The 26,005-nt window shown below is 43.1% G+C and overlaps 1 protein-coding gene across 3 annotated transcripts in view; it reads right to left on the bottom strand.

Moving 5' to 3' along the window:
• MDM2 (MDM2 proto-oncogene) overlaps nucleotides 1-26,005 on the bottom strand; it is a 52,704-nt gene that overhangs the window by 10,919 nt on the left and 15,780 nt on the right. For 2 of the 3 annotated variants that reach the window (XM_068276700.1, XM_068276698.1), the window contains exons 6-10: nucleotides 24,245-24,312; nucleotides 22,888-22,963; nucleotides 21,188-21,348; nucleotides 10,056-10,214; nucleotides 1,041-1,118 (exon numbers count right to left, since the gene is read on the bottom strand). In XM_068276700.1, coding sequence (XP_068132801.1) covers nucleotides 1,041-1,118; nucleotides 10,056-10,214; nucleotides 21,188-21,348; nucleotides 22,888-22,963; nucleotides 24,245-24,312 — 542 coding nt within the window. The remainder of the gene's footprint in view (nucleotides 1-1,040; nucleotides 1,119-10,055; nucleotides 10,215-21,187; nucleotides 21,349-22,887; nucleotides 22,964-24,244; nucleotides 24,313-26,005) is intronic. The other variant, XM_068276699.1, reaches the window with a different exon arrangement.

Raw genomic sequence — 26,005 nt, 5'->3', positions numbered from 1 at the left:
ACAGAGAGCGACTTCTTATTCCTGAGTGGGGTCAGGATAATCTCCCCACCTGCCTTTACAGTGGTTGCCTATTGGTGACCCATGCTTGTGAGTATAACAACTATTACTCTTTGTCATGATCCCCTTTGTCAATACATACTACACTATTGGGGCTCTTGGTGTTCCTCTGTTTATCTCTACTAGAAGTAATTCAGCAAAGCCTCACCAGGATTAAATATTGTCAGCTAGGGTTGCTGAGTTTTACTAAGTAGTGGTGGGTGATGTGATTACAGCTGCATGTGGTATCTACAGTATTTTTTTAGTTAAATAAATCCAGCACAGTGAATTTATTAGAAAAACGTCTCACTGCGGGTACCTGCATAAGACTAAAAATCACACAATACCCTTCAGCTATACCTCCTGCCTCAATGTGACAGGTAAGGGCCCACTCACACTGGTGAGCTTTGAGTGATTTCCACGGTGCTTTAAATCGCTGGCAATCGCTAGCGCTTTGAAAATCGCTAGCGTAATGTATAGTATATGCAGTGATCTAACTGCAGCAATTTGCAGAAATCAGAAACACGGTGCATGCAACACCTTTCCATGAACGATGGACAGAACAGCCATCTGTCAGGTAAAGATCCAGCATGCCGGATCATTAAGAGACGTTGAGGTGTACACAATAGATTCTCAGCTAAGATAGCCTGACCAGCCACCTCGATCAAGAACACTCTAGCTTGCGTATACAAGGGTTTAGAGGTGTTTTCTATGTTGTCAAGCATCTTCGGTGTGTGAGTCTATCCCCTATCTAGGCAACTGCTAAATATATTTTAACATGGGAAATGTAAACACGTTTCATCTTGGGTTCATGCCAATGTGTAAGATGGTAAATGGCTAACTATAAACACAGCAAGCAAGAGAGGAATTTACAAGGCACGCAATGGCAGAGCAAGTCCTGTTCATTCCTCAAAAACATCATTAAATATGATCTGTTCAGTGCAGGTATGAGGTTTCAACACCATGGTATTTTAATGTAAAGCCAACAAGAGAGAAATACTTACAGCTTCTGTAATTTCTGTGTCATCTTCAAAGGAGTCAGAGTCACTTTCCTCAGCTTGGTATATGGTCACTTGATACACCTATATTTAAAAACCATAAACATTTATGAACAAGAAAGAGGATTCATTTACATGCCATCAACTGTGAACACGAAAAATAAACTGTCCTTTAGACTCCAGTCATGAAAAGGATTTAGCTCTGTTCACAGACCTACAGATTGATGGATTATGCCTGGTACACAAATGCAATTTTGAGTGGCCAATGATTGGTTAATTCTGCCAATTCCATGTAGTATGAGAGCTTATCTACACAATCTGTTTATAGTATTCAAAATGTGTCAGCACTCGTACTACATAGAGGTGGTAAAGTTGATCAGTATGTGTATGCACCCCAAGTGGCAAGCACTCTTGCAATGTAGTTTTAGAGTTCTTGGCTTGATCCCATTAAGAACAAAAAGAGCCCATTTCCAAAGTGTAAATTGGCACTAGTACTGAAAGTATTGCAGATTTTCACACTATGCATCAGTTTCCCATGTAATGAATTAGACAAAATTCTTCTTTTTACTGTTCATTTGTCTTCAGCAATATGAGCATAGGTGAAACGCCGCATTCCTGCGGCAGAACGATGTCTTTATACCCCCAAATACCCAGGGCAAAATTTGGGGATCACTTCCTGTTAGAGGCAGAGCTTTGTGCTGTAGCTCTGCCTCTGCTGAAGTCAATCTCCGCTGATCGCCGCCTCTCTCCGTTCCTCTCAGTCTTCTTTCACTGAGAGGGGTGAGGAGACGTGGAGATCAGCAGAGATCGACTCTAGCAGTGGCAGAGCTACAGCACAAAGCTCTGCCTCCCCCAGGCAGCAAAATCCACGACATGGAAAGTAGGGCTGCACGATTTTAGGAAAAAGTTGAAATTGCGATTTTTTTTCTCAAATTGCGATTTCGATTTTTTTCACGATTTTCTTCAAAATCGAGCTTTAGCACTAAATTCACAATGCCCCCAGTATAGTTTAGCCAGGTAAGCGCCTCCAGTATAGTTGCCCCAGTATAAGATCCTGCTATAAATAAAGAGCATTTTGATGACAATTGAGGCAGACTGTGTACGAGAGAACTTGTTAATCTGGCCACAGAGCTTCCAGCAGGGTAATAGTTAAAGTGCAGAGTATCATAAATAACAGTGAGAGAAGGCTGAGGAATGTGAGAAGGGCAATGAGGGGTAGGAGTAGGTGATCTATTACCTTCAGACCGTCACCCGCAGCATCGAGACAGAACACCAGCGCTGTGGCATTAAGGAAGTGTAGGGAGAGGGACAGATAACCATCACTGCTTCTATAAGCAAGTGTGCAGAGAGGGAGACATCTGTGTACGGAGCACAGAAGCGGGGCTCAGAGGTGCCAGGACAGGAAAGAGTTCGGAGCCCCTCCTAATAGTCTAACCTTACAGCGCAGCCTTTCCTCCTGGCTAGCTCTTGTCACTTTCAGCAGCAGCTGCTGTTAACACGCTGGCTCTGCCTCTTTCCCTCCCAGCAGTTCCTGGGGCCAGCTGATGAAAATATAATCCTGCATCACTGCGCTCCCCATGTTGTTGGAAGGGGGAGGCGTGGCAGAAGCTAGGACTAGCAGTGAATATTTATGATTGTTAATGAGCCGGGCAGCAGGGGGAGGGCGAGTCCAGTCCAGAGCAGCACACAGCACCACCAATCACTTTGTACCACCCTCTGTACAGCTCCGCCTACCTCCTCCGTCATACCATCTCTATCTAGCTATTGGTGGCGCTGTGTGCTGCTCTGGACTGGACTCGCCCTCCCCCTGCTGCCCGGCTCATTAACAATCATAAATATTCACTGCTAGTCGCAGCTGCTGCCAATCAGTGGCTCCCAAAACCGAAGCTACTGACGATCCTGAAATCGGCTGCACGTGAATCGCGGTTTCGGTTTAAAACCGCAAAACCGTGCAGCTATAATGGAAAGTCATGTCTTTTTGCCTCGGGATTTGGGGAGTTTAAATACATTGTTCTGCCATGGGAATGTGGTGTTTCACCTATGCTCATATTGCTAAAGATAAATTAACAGTAAAAAGAAGAATTTTGAATGGCTTCAGACTCTCTTTAAACATCGGTGGTGCAATGTTCCTGGTTATGTAGAGACGCAACGTTTCTGGAAATTATTTTGAGGATTTAGAAATGTAATGTTTTAGCTAACATTCCATATGTCATGTCCCTGATAACATTCCAGGCCAGGCGATGCAGTGATTGATGTACTTGCTGATGTAGTGGTGTCACATTGTGGTCCCTGATGATGTAGTGGGTGTAATATCCCTGCTAATTGTTCAGAAGATGTAGAGATGTCTGCCCCTGGTTGCACAGTGGTTTATGTCCTGACACTATCCCTAGTGGTGTACTGGTAATATACAGAGTGCAGGCGTTGCTGTAGATTTTAAGCACTCTTCCCACACGGGAATTCAGTCATCCTTTGCATCAGTCAATACACAAATGATAATTTCAGCTTTGTCAAGTTCTGTACGGGTCATTAGCCACAACCAATTAATTGAACAAAATTAAAAAAAAAAAACGAAACAAAAACACAATTTAAAGCATACCTGAAGTGAAAAAAAAAAAAAAAAAAAAAAAAAAAAAAAAAAAAAAAAAAACTTACCTCTGTACTAGGAGGCCTCTGGATAATCCAGAGGCTTCCCAAATCCTCCTACAGTCCAGCATTCAAACGCAAGGTCCCTTTAAGGCTAGTTTTACACTTAGAAGTTGCATTGTGTTGCCTCGCAAATCAAAAACAACATTTGAGGTGGCAAATAAGCAACTGACCTCTGCACACTTTTGACTGACAAACATTGTGCGCATCAACAAATGTGATTCTAGCAACGTACTACATGTTCTGTTCTGTGTTGTAAAAACAGAATCAGTTGCTTTCCAACTGATGGGGTATGAACAGTTCATACCCCTTGAATCGCACCACAATACAGTGCACAAAACAGCGTCCATAACAATGCAACGTGTCAGTGTCAAAGTACCCTATTCAGCAAAAGCTTGTTGAGTAGGTTTCTTGTAGCAGCAATCCAGAAGTGGATGAGTGCATCTGGACTGAGCATGCGTAAGCAGGATCCGCACATGCCCAGTAGAATGCAGTGCTTATCCATGGAGTACAGGAAAAAAAAAAAAAAAAAAAAAAAAAAGTAGTGTCTGAGCAGGTTTGCTGACATGTACAGACTTTACTCATGCATGCCCAGTCTGGATGCGCTTGTCCACAACCAGGAGCACACCCAAAAGCTGAAGGACCCTGTGCTGAAACGATGGGCTCCACAAGAATCCAGGAAGACTCTGGACCATTCAGAGGTACCTAACTACTGGAGGTAAGTATCTTTAACCGACCTCCTCATTACAGGTTTGCCTTTAAAGGATACCAGAGGCGAATAGGTATATGTAAATGGAGGCACGAGTGCCGATACTTACCGCGCTTCCCGCTCTCTTCCATCACAATCTGTTCAGCTGGAAAACGCCCTGTTATCGGCCATGACTTGGCGACTTGCGCATGCACAGTATGTCCATTTTTCGTTTTGTGGCAGCCCTCCCTGAGCTCATCCTTCCTGGCGTGAAAGGGGGGGGGGCATTGGGTAATGGACATACTGCAAATGCGCAAGTTGGCTAAGTCGCGGCCAATAACGGGCCTTTTACAGCTGAACAGAGTGTGATGGAAGAGAACAGGAGGCGTGGTAAGTATCAGCACTCACGCACATAAGCCTTCATTTACGCATACCGATTCGCCTCTGGTATCCTTTAAAAATGTCTGAGAAGTTACATACAGCATCTACTGAAAACACATGATCCAGTGGCCTACCTTGAAGACAATTAGTCTTGTAGATTGGATCTGTTGCTGGCAATCTGTGAGCTCAGTGTGTGTGGGAACAGGCAGCCCATTCAGTATACTTCTCTGCCAGCCCACTCACATCTGAACAGATGAAAAAGTTTGGAGCAATGAAGACGAGGGGCCAATCACTAAAATGCACAATACTATTCACATGCATTTCAGTGATAACAGAAGTCTCTGATCATCTTCAGTACCCAAAATACAGCAACAGACAAGGCTTTCAGCAGCCTACGGGAAGTAAAAAATGAAATACTGCTATGAAGGCATGAAGATTTCAATTGCTTTTTTAAATAAGTACATAGAGACAAACAAAAGCATACAGCTTAAAAATCATAATGCCTTCACATACAATATGCACAAGTGTCTAACTTTACAGTCTCCATTAACCTCCACAGAGGAAAACACAGATTTCTCCAAGTTAATAGAAAAATTACTAGCACCCTTCTCCCCACGTAGACACTTATCTGTACTGGCATAAAGAAGAGATCCCTTTCAAGCATAAGGCCATCTCATATGTTGCAGCAAGTGTATCTAAGAATCCTTGTTTTTTTTGTAAAAAGCTAGTAATGCATGTTTCAGTGTGCTGCAGCACAAAGTGTTAATACAATAATCAAATAGTTGCTGGGTTTTTGTTTCTGTATAGGAGAGGCATCCTGCATAAGTGCGTGCTGAAGGTTAAAAGGAAAATCTAAGTTTGTTGTGAAATCTACAATCACTTTAGTTCAGTTCTATATACTATATTGCAATAATTCATGACATAGTATTTCAGCTTAGTTTGTTTAATGTGGTTATTCCACAGTGTGTAAAAGAAAATGGCAGACAATGTCATAATATGTTGCCAGTAAATGGATTAGTGCAGGTGTTGAAAACAAGCAGCAATTGTTCCATCTTTGTGCGGCTAATTACTCTGGCAGTCTTCAATTCAAACAGCATACTGTTGCCCTTATTGCAAAGTGGTGCCATTTAAGCTTACTGTTAGTTTTGAGAACTCTCCCCGCAGACTGAAATGGGCAGATAATTTTTTTATCAACATTAAATTACTAAAAATTACTTTTGAAGCCCAGATCTGGGTTTATGGCCAATTTGTAACAAAAGTGAAGTTTCTGAAAATTTAAAAGCATTGTTTGACTAGATTGTGTCCCTATAGTACTCCATTTTATTTAAGGTCTCCAGGAGAATAAGAGTCATTGTTTGGAAGTACCTACCGGTATTAGGGGCAAGACAAAGCCTCTACTAACAATCCTGCACCTAATGCCTAAGCAGAGGTGAATGGTATTTACATGCAATACAAGTTGTGCCCCAGGAAAAAAAAACTACAGGTTGTCATTTTCCATGGTCTACTATGAGAGCAGTGGGAAAGGAGTGGGATGGATCAATATTATAACAGGTAGTACAACTTACAGATGCAACACATCCCACATAATCAGTCTCTGCATGGGCCTGTTAACCTGTCAACAGACTTTCACTAAAAAGACTTCTCCCCTTGGTATAATGACACACGAGCTTGAAAACTGCTGCAAGGTGATTTATGTTCATAGAATGCGTGATTCAGTAGCTGGAGGGCATAAGATGGTACTTGCCAAGTTTATATTTATCATATCTCTGCACAGCTAGTATGCTATTGTCCAAGTGCATGTAAAGGAAGATAAAAGGATTTCTATTTAACATACTATTATGCTAGGTAAACAAGATGCAATTTTCTGACAGATCGACTATTCCCAACATGTCCGATCTGATTTTTTCGATCAATTTTCCATTCACTTCTATAGAAAATCGATTGGAAAACAGATCGAAGTGAACGGAAAATTGATTGGAAATCAGATCGGACACGTTGGAAATCAGATCGGACACGTTGGAAATCAGATCGGACACGTTGGAAATACTGTAGTCGATCTGACAGTAAATATGTCAGAAAATTGCACACAAAAAAAAACATTTACTTTACATTGCAAGTGCACACTAAATGGCCCCTTTAGCATCTAATTACTACTTTTTTCTTATAAATGCAGAAGCTCAATACATGCGTGATTAATAACCAACCACTTAATTTTGATTGACACTGATATGTAGGGGCAATTACAGGAACGCTCATCAAAAGAAAAATAAATCACCCCAATTGGGGCATCACCAAAATGTGCAGTGTGGGAAAGGAGCAGGTGGAGGAAGAGCTGTAGACACTAGTTCTTTAATAATTTAATAAGGGAACTTTGGACTGTACAGGATTATTATAAAATCAATTCTAGATATCTGCAGTAAAGGGATCGGTGGTGGATAGCTGTACACCTAACTGGTGGTAACACTGCATATTATTCAGTCTCAGCAGCACCGGGTTACCTGTACCCCTAACTGGTGGTAGCGCTGCATAATATTCAGTCTTATCAGCACAGGGTTCTGCATCCCCATATTCTGCTGGACTCTCACAGATGCAGAAACCAGGCAGAAGTGGTGATTGAGGAAAGGAGAAATGGAGTCAGAATTTTGGTTTTTCATCCAACTTTAGGGACCAGCTCAGGAGAGCCGTTAGTGACAGCAAGCAGGGTTGCAGTGGGCACAAGACTAAATAGGTTAAAATTACAGATGTGCACTAATGGATCGCTTAAAAATGTACAGCACGAATAAGTGGAATTATGAACATTTGGAAAAGTTTATATTGCTGCAATTGACCACTTGGCTGTACTGACATTTTTTATAAGAGATTTCACAAATTAATCAAATCTCAAGCATTGGTTTCTTGCATGGTACAGGTCCAATGCTAACACCAGCAACACATCAAAACAAGCTACTGCTAATCTCTTATCTACTGCAGTGCACACATTTATTTTAGAGACTGTTTATATAGAACACATGTACAGTGACAAAGCAATTCTTGAAACCTCCTAATCACATGAATGTCACAAGCACTGCAGACATTCTATATTCTATCTAATTCTAGACCAGGCATGGGCAAACTTGGCCCTCCAGCTGTTAAAGAACTACAAATCCCACATTGCATTTTCCTTTGAGTCATGACTGTGGCTGTCAGACTCCTGCAATGCATTGTGGGACTTGTAGTTCCTCAACAGCTGGAGGGCCAAGTTTGCCCATGCCTGTTCTAGACCATAAATGACAGTATACATTATCTGAAAACCCACTTTGAATAAAGCCAAAACTGGAAGCATAACATTCACATTCTGCAGAACACTTCTTTAAAGAGACTCTGAAGTCTCTAAAAAAAGTCTTTTTATTTCATAAATGTGTTTAATACTTTAGCCCTAACTAAACCGCTGCATTCCCGCCACTATAAACTATCTAAATCCCCCCAAACTGCCCCCTCCCTTTCCCCTTAAAAATCCACGACTTTTCTTGGTCGTGGATTTTGCTGCCCTGTACACTTCCGTGTGAGCTAGGGCTATGAGCTGCAGCCCTGCCTCACACGTGTCTGTCAGCGGTGGATCTCCGCCTCTCCCCCGCCCCTCTCAGCGAAGGAAGACAGAGGGGCGGGGGAGAGGCGGCGATCCGCCGCTGACAGACGCGTGTGAGGCAGGGCTGCAGCTTATAGCCCCGCCTCACACGGAAGCGCTCTCCGTAGTGTGCCTCGGGGAGTTTGGGGTGATTTAGATAGGTTATAGCAGCGGGGATGCGGCGGTTTAGTTAGGGATAAAATATTAAACATATTTTTGAAATAAAAATAACTTTTTTTTTTTTTTTTTTAGAGACTTCATAGTCTCTTTAAAGAGACACTGAAGCGAAAAAAAAATTATGATATTATGATTTGTATGTGTAGTACAGCTAAGAAATAAAACATTAAGATCAGATACATCAGTCTAATTGTTTCCAGTACAGGAAGAGTTAAGAAACTCCAGTTATCTCTATGCAAACAAGCCATTAACTCTCCGACTAAAGGTGCGTACACACGTCAGATAAAAGTCTTTGGAAAATGAAAGATCACAGACCAATTTTACCCCCTTTCATGTAGTATGGGAACATACTCTACACAGTCTTTTCTATGGAGCTGAACTCCCCATCAGATAAAAATCCTTGCAAGATGCTGCACACAAAGACCGCTGTACACATGCAACAGATCAGTATCTGCAAAAGATCTGTTCCTGCGAAAGATCCATTCCTGCAAAACGCATTCATAGTCTATGATATCTGCAGACCTCATACACACCTTGTTTAACGGACAATTATCTGTAGATCAGATCCACCAGGTTGGATCTTAAGATCGGCAGATAATTGGCTGATCTGCAGATGAATGTCCATTAAACAAGGTGTGTATGGGATCTGCAGCTATCATAGACTATGAATGCATTTTGCAGGAATGGATCTTTTGCAGGAACAGATCTTTTGCAGATACTGATCTGTTGCATGTGTACAGCGGTCTTTGTGTGCAGCATCTTGCAAGGATTTTTATCTGATGGGGAGTTCAGCTCCATAGAATAGACTGTGTAGAGTATGGCTCTCATACTACATGAAAGGGGGTAAAATTGGTCTGTGATCTTTCATTTTCCAAAGACTTTTATCTGACGTGTGTACGCACCTTAAGTCTTAAGGCCCATACACGTCAGATTTCAGCGAACGACGGGTCGTTTGAACGTCCCGTCGTTCGCCCGCTAAATCGGGCGTGTGTACAGACTATCGTTCGTTTGATAAGAGTGAGTTAGAGCGATCCACCGGGCGGATCGCTCAAACCCACTCTTATCAAACGAACGATAGTCTGTACACACGCCTGATTTAGCGGGCGAACGACGGGACGTTCAAACGACCCGTCGTTCGCGGAAATCCGACGTGTGTATGGGCCTTTAGTCGTGGAGAGGGCGGTCATCTGACTTTTTATTATCTCAACTGTAAGTGAACTGTTTACGTTTTCTCTACTAGAGGAGAGGTCATTACTTCACAGACTGCTCTGAAAGACTCATTTTGAATGCTGAGTGTTGTGTAATCTGCACATATTATAGAATGATGCAATGTTAGAAAAAACACTATATACCTGAAAATAAAAGTATGAGAATATTTTCTTTGCTGCTAATCTTCTAGTAATTATTCATAGTACACAACCAATTCACTATATCATATTTTTTTTCGCTTCAGTGTCTCTAAGTTATTTTTATAGTGTTAGCAATTAATTGTCAGCAGTAACATGCTTTTATTAACGCATATTCCTACCTCATCATCTAGATCATCATCTTCATCATCTGAAAGACTATGTTCATCTCCACTTGGGCTATAATCTTCTGAATATATTGACTCAACTTCAAATTCAACACTGAACTGGTCAGACTCAGAATCTTGATCCAGCCAATCGGGATCATTTGAGTGTACATCCTGAAACCAAAAAGGTGAAAAATGAAATTCTGAAAAGAAGCTAAGCTTTGCAGTCTTGAGGTGGTTCAAACAAACAGAACTAGAGAGAGACAGGGCCAAAATCATACCTAAAGTGATATGTAGCATAAGGAGATAAGTATGTACATACGGTACCAATCCTACTCAGAAAGGTTAAAGGAGTACTATCGATTGAAACGACTTTTTTTTAATACTGTATATTAGTGTACACATTACCACTAGTGCTAGGGGCACTTTATTTATTCACCCAGGTCTCTCTCTCGCTATCCCTGCTTAAAAATTCATTTCTCACACAGCTCATAGTAGTTTGGGTCACCCTGAGCTGCTTGGTTACTCTGTCACACAGCTCACAAATATATTTCACTGTGTCACTCACAGCATGCAGCAGACATGAGGAGAAATAGGCTGATCTGAGGTGGTAACAGGTAACTAAATGAGCTGGAATATTGCTGGAATATAACTAGCTATAAACAATAGTCTGTGTTTACACTCAGTCTGGCTGCCTGCTTGTGGTGATTCACTCCAGGCTGCATCCACTTTACAAGCTGCTGAGAGGGGCAGACCACTGTTTACAATTAGCATTATTAGTATCTTTATCAGTCAAGAGAAGCAAAGATAATAAACACACATTGCTAGAATCTTTAACCCCTTACCACCATATCAATAAGATTCTTTCAGCAAGGTGATAATTAAACTATAAACTGAGGAGTTGATAGCAACTCCCCTGTGCAGACATGGGCTTAGCCCTCTGGGAGCCCTCAGCATATAGATACATTTGTATCAAACACTGACGGCCAAAACTGACGGAGGATTTTACAGCTGAGAGGAACAGCTGTGTGAGGAATCAAATTGCTCCTAGTACTTGTCCTAATGTGTGCTACAATATACAGCATTTAAAAATAAATGCATACATCGATAGTATTCCTTTAAAGAACAGTTCACACTATGATAGACAGGTACTGTACCAGTGCAGCACAGATAAGCGGTTTTGCTCCAGGGTCTACTGTGGGCAGGTGTGCCTTCTAAGACGAAAACAATGTGCAAAAACGTATAGAATAGATAATTCTGCATATTCATTATGGTAAATGCAGGCAAGGCGACGTTGTGAATCAGGTCTAATAATCCAAGATCGTAAATTAAAGGACAAGTGCAGTAAGAGGGATATGGAGGCTGCCATATTTATTTCCTTTTAAACAATATCAGTTGCCTAGCAACCCTGCTGATCTATTTGGTTGCAGTAGTGTCTAAATACCACCAGAAAACAAGCATGCAGCTTATCTTGTCAGATCTGACAATAATGTCTGAAACACCTGATCTGCCTATGCTTGTTCAGAGTCTATGGCTAAAAGAGGATCGGTCGAACAGCAAGGCAACTGGTATTGTTTAAAAGGAAATAAATAAAAGGAAATAAATATGGCAGCCTCCATATCCCTCGCTTCAGTTGTCCTTTAAGCTCTCCCGTCTGCGCCTTCCCCCACTCCCTCTACTTTCATTGTTGTCGCTCCCAGGACTTGCATTTCTTTGCAGCTGGGGGAAATTTGCAATAGGTAAGCAGTCCATCCTTTGGGGGGCAACGTAGACGGTCCCTCCCGGCCCTGGCCAAGCCTGGAGGTGAACTCTATGCGGCTCTCTGTTCACCCCAGGTGGACAGCTCTGGCACCTCTGGGCAGTGGATGCTCGTGGGGTGTTGCTGATGCTCGCCTTTTTCTTGGGGTACAAGGCCTACCTGTTGAGATGCAATGTGTTTTGCGTGACCCAACTCCTGGAGTGATGTAGGGAGTTAGATTAGACCTTGCATATTCTGGCATGCAGATGCTTTTAGCAAATGCTATGCCATTTTAATTAGTCAATAGACAATTAGGCAGCCAGTATATATTCAGGTGAACTTAATCGGAGCACACACTTTTTGTTCTGTATGCGCTTTAAACTTTTCTGCAGTTACAGTGATGTGAAAAACTATTTGCCTCCTTCCTGATTTCTTATTCTTTTGCATGTTTGTCACACTTAAATATTTCTGCTCATCAAAAACCGTTAACTATGAGGGCCCGTTTCCACTATCGTGGTTTCCGCCGCGATTCCGCAGAGTTTCCCCGCACATGAATCGCACGGGGAAACTCTGCCATAGGAGATAGCGGCGCCGCGGCCGAATCGCTTGTGGGAGCGATTTGGCCGGAACCCCCCGCAGAATTTGCGGCGGAAGCTGCGAATCCCATAGCCGTGCATGGCACGGCTCATGGGATTCGCCTGCGATCCCGCCCACCCGCTCAGCGCCGGCGTGCGTCTGCGAGACACACGCCGCACTAGTGGAAACGAGCCCTCAGTCAAAGATAACATAATTGAACACAAAATGCAGTTTTAAGTGATGGTTATTATTTAGTGAGGAAAAAATAACTCAAAACCTACATATCCCTGTGTGAAAAAGAAATTGTCCCCTGAACCTAATAACTGGTTGGGCCACCTTTAGCAGCAATAACTGCAATCAAGCGTTTGCGATAACTTGCAACGAGTCTTTTACAGCGCTCTGGAGGAATTTTGGCCCACTCATCTTTGCAGAATTGTTGTAATTCAGCTTTATTTGAGGGTTTTCTAGCATGAACCGCCTTTTTAAAGGTCATGCCACAACATCTCAATAGGATTTAGGTCAGGACTTTGACTAGGCCACTCCAAAGTCTTCATTTTGTTTTTCTTCAGCCATTCAGAGGTGGATTTGCTGGTGTGTTTTGGGTCATTGTCCTGCTGCAGCACCCAAGATCGCTTCAACTTGAGTTGACGAACAGATGGCCGGACATTCTCCTTCAGGATTTTTTGGTAGACAGTAGAATTCATGGTTCTATCTATCACAGCAAGCCTTCCAGGTCCTGAAGCAGCAAAACAACCCCAGACCATCACACTACCACCACCATATTTTACTGTTGGTATGATGTTCTTTTGCTGAAATGCTGTGTTACTGCTACGCCAGATGTAACGGGACATGCACCTTCCAAAAAGTTCAACTTTTGTCTCGTCGGTCCACAAGGTATTTTCCCAAAAGTCTTGGCAATCATTGAGATGTTTTTTAGCAAAATTGAGACGAGCCTTAATGTTCTTTTTGCTTAAAAGTGGTTTGCGCCTTGGATATCTGCCATGCAGCCCGTTTTTGCCCAGTCTCTTTCTTATGGTGGAGTCGTGAACACTGACCTTAACCATTTGAGGACCACAGTCTTTCTACCCCTTAAAGAGACTCCGTAACAAAAATTGCATCCTGTTTTTTATCATCCTACAAGTTACAAAAGCTATTCTAATGTGTTCTGGCTTACTGCAGCACTTTGTACTATCACAGTCTCTGTAATAAATCAACTTATCTCTCTCTTGTCAGACTTGTCAGGCCTGTGTCTGGAAGGCTGCCAAGTTCTTCAGTGTTGTGGTTCTGCTATGAACTCCCCCTTCCAGGCCGCTCTATGCACACTGCCTGTGTATTATTTAGATTAGAGCAGCTTCTCTCTTCTCTCTTATCTTTTACAAGCTGGATAAATCGTCCTCTGAGCTGGCTGGGCTTTCACATAGTGAGGAATTACAGACAAGGGCAAAGCTGTTTGCAGGAAGAAAAGAGCAGCCTGAAACTTCAGTGCATGAGAGATGCAGGGGGAAAGAAACACACAAATGATCTCTTGAGATTCAAAAGGAAGTCTGTATACAGCCTGCTTGTGTATGGATGTATTTTCTATGTGTGGACATACTGTACATCAACCTACTTCCTGTTTTGGTGGCCATTTTGTTTGTTTATAAACAAACTTTTTAAAACTGTTTTTAACCACTTTTAATGCGGCGGGGAGCGGCGAAATTGTGACAGAGGGTAATAGGAGATGTCCCCTAACGCACTGGTATGTTTACTTTTGTGTGATTTTAACAATACAGATTCTCTTTAACCAGCTGAGCGGTCTGGACGAGCTCAGCTCGTCCAACACCGCCAGCGGCTGCCGCTCAGGCCCTGCTGGGCCGATTTTAATGAAATAAAAAGCAGCACACGCAGCCGGCACTTTGCCAGCCGCGTGTGCTGCCTGATCGCCGCCGCTCTGCGGCGATTCGCCGCGAGCAGCGGCGAAAGAGGGTCCCCCCAGCCGCCTGAGCCCAGCGTAGCCGGAACAAAAAGTTCCGGCCAGCGCTAAGGGCTGGATCGGAGGCGGCTGACGTCAGGACGTCGGCTGACGTCACTCCGCTCGTCGCTATGGCGACGATATAAGCAAAACAAGGAAGGCCGCTCATTGCGGTCTTCCTTGTTTATTCTGGGCGCCGGAGGCGATCGGAAGATCGCCTCCGGAGCGCCCTCTAGTGGGCTTTCATGCAGCCAACTTTCAGTTGGCTGCATGAAATAGTTTTTTTTTTTATTTAAAAAAAAAACCCTCCCGCAGCCACCCTGGCGATTTAATCAGAACGCCAGGGTGGTTAAGGACCAGAGCCTTTTTTCCCCATTCAGACCACTGCAGATTTAACGGTTTATTGCTCGGTTATACAACCTACTATCTAAATGAATTTTCCCTCCTTTTCTTGTAACTAATACAGCTTTCTTTTGGTGCCACTTGATTGCTGCTGCGATTTTTAGTATTACATTCATCAAAAAAACATGAATTTTGTAAAAAAAAATGATTTTTTTAACTTTCTGTGATAAAATTTGTCAAATAAAGTAACATTTCTGTATACATTTTTGTCCAAATTTATTGTGCTACATGTCTTTAATAAAAAAGTGAATTTTCCCATTATGAAGCATCTCCGACTTTTCTGAGCACCTGTCATGTTTCATGAGGTGCTAAAATTCCAGGATAGAATAAATACCCCCCAAATGACCTCATTTTGGAAAGAAGACATCCCAAAGTATTCACTGAGAGGCATGGTGAGTTCATAGAAGATTTTATTTTTTGTCACAAGTTAGCGGAAAATGACACTTTGAAACAAAAATAAAACAAAACAAAAAAAAGTTTCCATTTCTGCTAACTTGTGAAAAAAAAAAATGAAATCTGCCACGGACTCACCATACCCCTCACTGAATACCTTGAAGTGTCTACTTTCCAAAATGGGGTCATTTGTGGGGTGTGTTTACTGTCCTGGCATTTTGGGGGGTGCTAAATTGTAAGCACCCCTGTAAAGCCTAAAGGTGCTCATTGGACTTTGGGCCCCTTAGCGCAGTTAGGCTGCAAAACAGTGCCACACATGTGGTATCGCCGTACTCAGAAGTAGTATAATGTGTTTTGGGGTGTATTTTTACACATACCCATGCTGGGTGGGAGAAATATCTCTGTAAATGACAATGTTTTGATTTTTTTTTTTTTTACACACAATTATTCATTTACAGAGAGATTTCTCCCCCCCAGCATGGGTATATGTAAAAATACACCACAAAACACATTATACTACTTTTCCTGAGTACGGCGGTACCACATGTGTGGCACTTTTTTGCACCCTAACTGTGCTAAGGGGCCCAAAGTCCAATGTGTACCTTTAGAATTTCACAGGTCATTTTGAGACATTTGGTTTCAAGACTACTCCTCACGGTTTAGGGCTACTAAAATGCCAGGGCAGTTTAGGAACCCCACAAGTGACCCCATTTTAGAAAGACACCACAAGGTATTCTGTTAGGAGTATGGCAAGTTCATAGAAGTTTTTTTTCTTGTCACAAGTTAGCGGAAATTGACCCTTTGTGAAAAATACCAATAAAAATCAATTTCTGCTAACTTGTGACAAAAAATAAAATCTTCTATGAACTCACCATACCCCTAACGGAATACCTTGGGGTGTCTTCTTTCTAAAATGGGGTCATTTATGGGGTGTGGGTGGGTGAGGGGCTGATTGATGGGTGGCAGTGACGGGGTGATTGATGGGTGATTGAAAGGTGATCAGTGGGTTATTACAGAGGGGATAGATGCATACAGTACATTTGGGGGGGGGGGGGGGGGGGAGTTGTCTGGGGAGAATCTGAGGGGTGGGGGGGTGATCAGGAGTCCCCAGGGGGCAGTTAGGACCTAAACTAAAAAAATAGCGTTGACAGATAGTGACGGAGTGATTGATGGGTGATTAGGGGAGTGATTAGGTGTAAACAGAGGTCTGAGGGGTGCTGTGGGCGATCAGAGGGAAAGGGGGGCAGGATCAGTGTGTTTGGTGCAGACTAGGGTGTCTGCAGCCTGTCCTGGTGGTCCCTCGGACTCTGGGACCACCAGGGCAGGAGGCAGCCTGCATAATACACTTTGTATACATTACAAAGTGTATTATACACTTTGTATGCGGCGATCGTGGGGTTAACAACCCGCCGGCGCTTCCGAACGGCCGGCGGGTTGCCGTCGTGGGTGGGCGGAGCCAGTTGCCGGGGAAGCACGAGTCACCAGTGCATGCCGCGCGCTCCCCGGGCATGCCGAAAGGACGCAACGCCGATGGGCGTATTGCGGTCCTTTCGGCGTCCACTTTGCCGCCGCCCATCGGCTGTGGGCGGTCGGCAAGTGGTTAATTGAGGCAAGTGAGGCCTGCAGTTCTTTAGATGTTGTCCTGGGGTCTTTTGTGGCCTCTCGGATGAGTTTTCTCTGCGCTCTTGGGGTAATTTTGGTCGGCCGGCCACTCCTGGGAAGGTTCATCACTGTTCCATGTTTTTGCCATTTGTGGATAATGGCTCTCACTGTGGTTCACTGGAGTCCCAAAGCTTTACAAATGGCTTTATAACCTTTACCAGACTAATAGATCTCAATTACTTTTGTTCTCATTTGTTCCTGAATTTCTTTGGATCTTGGCATGATGTCTAGCTTTTGAGGTGCTTTTGGTCTACTTCTCTGTGTCAGATAGCTCCCATTTAAGTGATTTCTTGATTGAAATAGGTGTGGCAGTAATCAGGCCTGGGGGTGACTCCAGAAATTTAACTCAGGTGTGATAAACCACAATTATTTTTTTAACAAGGGGGCAATCACTTTTTCACACAGGGCCATGTAGATTTGGAGTTTTTTTCTTCACTAAATAATAAAAATCATCATTTAAAGGGGCTCCGAGCAGTGCAGAAACTATGGAAAGATGCATATCATTTTAAAGCTCTCTTTCTCCTCTTTCCAATGATATATAAATCGCCGCCCTACGCCTTTTAGTTTTCGCTATTTTCGCGATTGAAATTGCCACGGCAGCGATTTCAATCGCAAAAATCGAGAAAACTAAAAGGCGTAGGGCGACGATTTAGGTGTCGCCAGAAAGAGGAGAAAGAGAGCTTTAAAGTGATATCCATCGTTCCTTAGTTACATTGTATTACACAGGGCAACTTTTTCCTAAAGTCAGCAGCTCTATTCTGCTGAATGGAGCTGCTGACACTGGGGAAAGTGTCGTCCTGTGTAATACAATGTAACTATGGAAAGATGGATATCATTTTAAAGCTCTCTTTCTCCGCTTTCTGGTGACACCTAAATCGTCGCCCTACACCTTTTAGTTTTCTCGATTTTCGCGATTGAAATCGCGGCCGCGGCAATTTCAATCGCGAAAATAGCGAAAACTAAAAAGGTGTAGGTCGGCGGTTTATATATCATTGGAAAGAGGAGAAAGAGCTTTAAAATGATATGCATCTTTCCATAGTTTCTGCACTGCTCGGAGTTCCTTTAAAACTGCATTTTGTACTCAATTATGTTATCTTTGACTAATAGTTAACGGTTTTTGATGAGCAGAAACATTTAAGTGTGACAAACATGCAAAAGAATAAGAAATCAGGAAGGGGGCAAATAGTTTTTCACATCACTGTAATCTCGGTTTCGCACCATACTAGAGTGGCAGTATATCTGTAGGGCATGAATACACTCTCCACTCCAGTGGTCTGGTGCGTTGTGCGCTGCATGTAGACAGGTGTGACTGGGTTCATGTTTTCCCACAGGAAAGCATGCGGTCCTTTCTGCATGCCTGTTGGTCGGCTTAGGGAAGCAGACTGGCACTGTGTGAATTCATATTTTTGCTGAAGTCACCTGCAGCTAATACTCCAATATCCAATTATAGGGGTCATAAAGCTTGTGTATGGCCAAAACAATAATTCTGTCAGCAGGGAACAGATATGACAGTGCAATAGGTCATTATTCTGCTTCTGAATAAACAAAGTGCAACAACTGCAGTGGCATAATACAGTCTTCAAACCATGGCCCCCTATTCAATTATCTTTTCTCTCACAGGAGACGTTTACACACCACCTCAATAGAACATCTTTTAATCCACCTGCATGCAAGAAAATGTTTAAAATAAGTTTGATATTACTTTAACATACTTTTTAGTATGTTTTCAGTAGATATGATGTCATAATGTATCTCCTGGACATTAATTGAATAGGGACACTAGATTTTTTTTAAAATACAAAATTAGAATAAATACAAATATTGGATTTCAGAAAAGGCCTGTTCAGGATTAGGCCTTTAGATACAACTATTAATCTCATTTTACTTTCACTCTAGGATAACTTTTAATGCATGGTTGTCAATGAGGGCAGCAAAAAAATCACATTACTAACCAATGTATCCTTTCACAAAGGATTTAGATTAGGACTTTAAAAAAATAAAATAAAAGCAGTCATAAGGCCTGGTACACACCATGCAATTTTTCCATAAGATTGACTAGAAATTTCCCATTATTCAATCATTTCCAGAATGCTGATCTGCATCCATGCACAAAATTCGATCTTTGTCTGTGTGTACCAGGCAATGCGGTGTGTGCTGCATGTTATGGAAAGTTAACGCAGTGGAGAAATCTGGACATGGTGGCAAAAGGCAGGTGCGACTGGGTCCCTGCTTTCCCACAGGAAAGCATGAGGTCCGTTCTGCATGTCTGTTGGTCGGCTTTGGGAAGAGGACTGGCACTAGATTTAGTGTGAACTACCATTTTTGCTGAAGACACCTGCAGCGAATCCTCCCCAATAACCAATTATAGGGGTCATAAAACTTGTGTATGGCCAAAACAAACATTCTGTCAGTAGGGAACAGATCTATATCAGTAGAGAAATACTTGCTCTATTTACATAACATATGTATTGCACTGTCCACATTTTGATTTTAGTGATTTTTCTATAGAGGGGGGAAAAAAAATCCTTAGGATTTTTCATTTTGATTCTGTCCATCTTGAAGCCAATCCTGACATTTCCTCCTTTACGTTGTGTGTCATTGCCCGCCCTCCTCCCAGTCTTCATACTCTCCCACCCAGCTCTGCAGCTGTAAGTGCATTGTCTCAGCATGAAAAATATTTGCCAGAGAGGAAGAGAGGTGTGGGAAGGGAAAACAGGAGGGGAATAGGCTTCAGCCAATCAGGCTGCATTAGTTATGTCTGAGGGAAAAAGTAAAGGAAAAAAAACCCCAGCATGCCTTGCAACTTCCTTTGTGCGGCAGATATACCAAATAAGAGCCAGGGAAACTGGGGAATTATCTTTTAAAGGGGAAGTTCAAGCAAAATAAAAAAAATGAGTTTCAATGCGTAAATTTTTACGCATTGAACCAGTAATGCGTAAAAATGTATGTGTTAATGTTCCTGCACTAGAGGGAATGAGTAAAAACGTACGCAATGCGGCCTGCCGACCTCCGAGGTCGGCAAGCTGCCAGCGGGGGACTGGAGCAGCAGTGAGTGACTACGAGGGCACAGGATGGCTGCATGGGGCTGGTAGAAGCCCCAGGTAAGTGAAACTCTATTTTGCTTAAACCTTCCCTTTAAGGAGAAGTAAGAGCGATTTTTAACTTTTAGATTGTCTGGTTAGCATCCTTATTACTGGTTTACCAGATAAAAATAAAGAATTGATTTTGTGCCTCAAAGTTTTGCTTTAACATTGCTCTTTTTTATCCTTTTCCACTTTATGTCCTTTCCTCCTCTCTTTTCCTATCAAAGTATACAGTTGAGGCTTATTCTTGCCTACAAAGTGCTCTCCAATGCATTGCTACATTGATCTTCAGATGCCATCCAACAAACAACCTGCACTCGACTAATGATGATCTTCATCTCATCTATCCTAGTCACAACTTAGCACTACCGCATACAGGATTTCCTGCAGCTCCACTTCTCTAGAATCCTGGGGCCATATGCAATTCTCTTTTTCACTGGAGTTTTCTCCTAGGAGATACATTTTTAATCTTTGATTTTAAATAACTTTCCAGTACTTTTCAACTTAAAAAGCACCAAAAAATTGGTACGCACTATCAAAATTATTTTGAGCATTTTCTTGCCTTCTGGGGGCTTAAAAGGCATTTTATTGACAAGTTTAAAAAATATCACCCAGGAGAAAACTCAGGTGAAAAAGAGAATTGCATACGGGTCCAGTTCTGAAATCTGTTTGGAATTTGTTCCCCTCTGAAATGAACTAATGCGGTTTAAAAAAGGAGGATCTCCTCTTCATGTAAGCAGAAAATTTGAAAAACTTGCCCTAGTCAATTTCCGCCAGTAACGGCACACCACTGTTTCCTCCTTAACTGTAGAGTGGGACACAGAGGGCCATATTCTCAAAAGTTTCGTAAAGTTGTGACACAATTAAGAAAAATAAATAAATCTCTTTCACAAGGGCTCTTAAAAGGGAAAGTGTTTATGCAAGTAGAATTAATTTCTATCGTAATTTGTACACAGAATTAATATATACAGTACCATGCTCAAACCGGTGGGTAATCACATAATCCAGGCCAAACTTTCATAAACTTCTATATGGACCACACATTTCTTATGAACAATCACACAGACAGTACCAAAACAAAAGTGCTGCATCTTAAAGACACATTCAAGATAAAACGATTATAATTCTTATCTTCCTTATGAACACAATCTACTTGCAATCAAAGCACACCAGAATGTACAGACTAGCTCAAAAACATCAGAACAGATATAGGCACACCTCTTGTCCCAGCACTCCCATAGAAGCCACAATGCTCTCAATGCACACTGTCGCCAGACACCCCTTACTGAAAAAATTACAAGTCTCTCGCACAAACTTGTTCTTAGCCAATAACCTTACTTACAGCATTAGAAGAGGTGTCTGTTGAATCACTGTTATTTTTATCACACTGTAAGCCACTTATCACCCACCACGAAAGGCTTTCATCAAAGGTTAAAGAAATACTGTCTGATTTATGACGCTTTCTTTGATGGTCTGTTGGTTGATCATTTGAAGAGCTTGCTTCTAAGCAAAGTAAAAAAATAAAAAAAAATACAAAATACAGTTTATACAATGCCAAAGCATTCTTTTGGAGGTCTGGCACATGGGTGACAAATAGTGACAATTATAATGAAAGATTTGACTATGCAGTTTTTCTTAGGCCCAGTGCACACCAAAACCGCTAGCAGATCGTCAAAACGCTAGCGGTTTTGGGAGCAGAGAGCCGATATTTGCTGGGTGCACACCGAGCGGATTTTGTATGAGATCCGCCGGCCACATCCGCGTGGCTAATGTATCTCTATGGGCTGGTGCACACCGGCGGTTTGAGGTTTTTAGCAAACCGCAAACGTGCAGCAAGAGGCACATTTGCGGCTTGGTAAAAAGCTCAAACCGCCGGTGTGCACCAGCCCATAGAGATACATTAGCTACGCAGATTTTCAGGCGGATTTGGCCGGCGGATCCGCCCGGTGTGCACTGGGCCTCACTCTGCACTGAACATTCTCTCTCTTGGGCTGAACAGGAACTTGCACAGGACTAATAGGATTCTAAAGGCTAATTATTGATACCTGTGATTTATCATTTAACAGGCAATTCTGCCTCTCCCTACAGAAGCAAAATTCAGCTCCAATTTTTAGCCCAAATCTACATGACCATCTACATGACCTGGATCTCACATCACAGCTTCATGAGTGTTCTTGCGATCAGTAAAAAAGGTGCAGCTTCAAAATGAGCTTGAAGGGCTTCTAGTGGAAACGAAAATTTAGGCCTGGAACCCACTAGCAGTATGTTACTAAGAGTTTGTGAATTTGAAAAGCTCTTGCTAATGTAATGCTATGGATGTGATCCCACTTGAGGGATATGATTTTATAAAAATCCCCCATAGCATTGCATTAGCAAGAGCTTTTCAAATCGCTAGCGCTTAGGCTGCTAGTGGGTTTGAGCCCTTGGCTATATTCACAGTGGGGTGTTGCAGTGCAATTGTAATGCAGCACCTATGCAGTCACAGTGCGGCTGGTGCTGTGCAACGTCGTGTGGTAGCCCAACGCAGTACATTACTACGCACATTAACAGTGAAGCATACTTTTCACTGACTGTATGCTACGCAATGCACGGATAATGTGATGCGCAACTATTTTGTTTCTGCTTTTACAGGTAGCACACCAACTGTTAATTTAGTCTTATAATCATCTGCCCACTCTGTATTCAGGCATCTACTGTAGCTATCCCTAGAAAACAGGTTCTGTGGGGGAAGGAAGCACAGTTCTGGGGGCAGTTAGGGTAAAATGTGCACTGGGGCTAATGTCTCTGTAGCTAAATCACTGCTTGCAGTTACTGCTAATTGCAACTCAACTCACTGAGCTAGCTGTAGTCATCTAGAATACAGTCTGTATAGATCAATTTTTACTGTGCAATGTATCACAAACTATTAAAATGTTAGTAGCTACATTGATATGGACAGCACCAAATCACCACAACATGGTCATCCATGTGCCACAGCTTTGTAGGGAATGCTAGGAACCAACTGACCCCAAAGGAACACATCAGAAATGGAGAATGTCTTACCAGATTCACCGTGGTCCTTCTTTGGGGATGATGCAGAGTCTGGAGTCAATTTTTCTTGCAGATCATAAGCTGTACCCTATTAAAGAGAAGCCGAGTTAATGGACGAACAAGTTCAACTAGGAAACCGTATAAAAAGAACTGATGGTCATTAAAGAACATAAGAGAGCCTGCAAACCTGGCCTGGACTCAGGAGGAACCGTTACATGTGAAGATTCTGCAACCATCAAATGGGCCATATCAAACCATAGAAATGATTGCTATAATGTTAGTGAATTAATAATGCAATTACAGTCCAGTACATAGAGCTGCAGTAAAAGCCTCCACAGACCACACAGCCTATACAGATAATTGAAGAAAAGCTCTACACATTACCATAGAGGTGTGGGTGCCTGTGAATTCAGGCATGTATAATCGCTATGTTCTATTAGGGGTTAAATCCGTTACGAAAATCCATCAGGACTTTAAAAAGCTATGTATCCCTTCGAACAGCTTAGATTAACAACGATTAAAACAAAAAGATGTTCTTGCAAACTACAATATTGTTTGGTGGAAGGGTAGGAAAGGAATTAAAGTGGCCTCTTATTGTCTTATTGTTTTGCCCAGTTTATGGTCATGTAAATGATAATCTGTGCCTTCTGCACAAGTCCACGTGCCTTCCACATCTGTCTCTACATAGTGCGTCTACCCCAATGCCTTTTGTATAGTATTCACCAGTCTGCCCTTTGTGTAAAGGTATTTGCTGTCTACAAAACCATAATTTTTCTGAACCCATTTGTAATCAGGCCTTTTTATTTTTTTTAAACCAACACACCTGTCAGAATCATAAATGAATCCACTTAGCTTTAAAACATACAGGGAGAACTGTACATTCATAGCAGACACTTTTAAAGTCCAGTGCAGGCATGGATAACTACTTATGTCTCCAGCCTCATTAAACCAAAGCCATGGTATTTAGATTCACCTCTGAATGTGTAACCTGCTGTACCTAGTTTTATATACTATAAGATCATTCCCAGAATTATTTTCTCAATAGAGTTCTCTGCTCTCTCCTAAGCTGCCTAGTCGTTTTGTAATGGCAAAGTAAACAAAAAAAAAAAAGAAGAAAAAAGCAAACAATCAACACCAAAGCAGAGAGTGGAATATAGAGCACAGATGAGGGCGGCTGACTTTTTCATAGAGAGGTGTTAATAGCAAAAAAAAAAAAATAAAAGAAAAAAAAAAAAATAACATTATAGACATTTCGGGTTGCAAACAGCTATTTGGAATGTGTTTTTTCACTGATAATGTTCTATTTAACTTATTAATAAAGCAGTGGAGGAAGGGTGTGAATGTTGAAAACGTCCATACAAATTCCTACCTGTTCAGGGCTCTGGTGTGATGAATAGGTATGCTTGTCTTTCTCATACAATGCCTCTCCTAATGATTCTGAAGGGGGAAAAAAAATAAAAAAGTGGTTAACATGTTGTTCAATGAATGATCTATTTCCAAAAAATGATAAATCCTACACAAAGAGTTTTACAAGTCACCCGCACTACACACAGCCATCACTGCAATTCCAGCCGCACCACACACAGCCATCCCTGCAATTCCACCCGCAGCGCACACAGCCATCACTGCAATTCCAGCCGCACCACACACAGCCATCCCTGCAATTCCACCCGCACCACACACAGCCATCACTGCAATTCCACCTGCACCACACACACACAGCCATCACTGCAATTCCACCCGCAGCACACACACAGCCATCACTGCAATTCCACCCGCACCACACACACAGCCATCACTGCAATTCCAGCCGCACCACACACAGCCATCCCTGCAATTCCACCCGCACCACACACACAGCCATCACTTCAATTCCACCCGCACAGCCATCACGGCAATTCCACCAGCACCACACACAGCCATCACTGCAATTCCACCCGCACCACACACAGCCATCCCTGCAATTCCACCCGCACCACACACACAGCCATCACTGCAATTCCAGCCGCACCACACACAGCCATCACTGCAATTCCACCCGCACCACACACACAGCCATCACTGCAATTCCAGCCGCACCACACACAGCCATCCCTGCAATTCCACCCGCAGCGCACACAGCCATCACTGCAATTCCAGCAGCACCACACACAGCCATCCCTGCAATTCCACCCGCACCACACACAGCCATCACTGCAATTCCACCTGCACCACACACACACAGCCATCACTGCAATTCCACCCGCAGCACACACACAGCCATCACTGCAATTCCACCCGCACCACACACACAGCCATCACTGCAATTCCACCCGCACCACACACACAGCCATCACTGCAATTCCACCCGCACCACACACACAGCCATCACTGCAATTCCACCCGCACCACACACACAGCCATCACTGCAATTCCACCCACACAGCCATCACTGCAATTCCACCAGCACCACACACAGCCATCACTGCAATTCCACCCGCACCACACACATAGCCATCACTTCAATTCCACCCGCACAGCCATCACGGCAATTCCACCAGCACCACACACAGCCATCACTGCAATTCCACCCGCACCACACACAGCCATCCCTGCAATTCCAGCAGCACCACACACAGCCATCCCTGCAATTCCACCCGCACCACACACAGCCATCACTGCAATTCCACCCGCACCACACACACAGCCATCACTGCAATTCCACCCGCACCACACACACAGCCATCACTGCAATTCCACCCGCACCACACACACAGCCATCACTGCAATTCCACCCGCACCACACACACACAGGCATCACTGCAATTCCAGCAGCACCACACACACAGCCATCACTGCAATTCCACCCGCACCACACACACAGCCATCACTGCAATTCCACCCGCACCACACACACAGCCATCACTGCAATTCCACCCGCACCACACACACAGCCATCACTGCAATTCCACCCGCACAGCCATCACTGCAATTCCACCAGCACCACACACAGCCATCACTGCAATTCCACCCGCACCACACACACAGCCATCACTTCAATTCCACCCGCACAGCCATCACTGCAATTCCACCAGCACCACACACAGCCATCACTGCAATTCCACCCGCACCACACACAGCCATCCCTGCA

This window comes from Hyperolius riggenbachi, chromosome 3 (genome assembly GCF_040937935.1).
Source record: "Hyperolius riggenbachi isolate aHypRig1 chromosome 3, aHypRig1.pri, whole genome shotgun sequence".
Lineage (NCBI taxonomy): Eukaryota > Metazoa > Chordata > Amphibia > Anura > Hyperoliidae > Hyperolius > Hyperolius riggenbachi.
The sequence above is the reverse complement of the archived record's forward strand: the minus strand, read 5'-3'. Positions and strand labels throughout refer to the sequence as shown.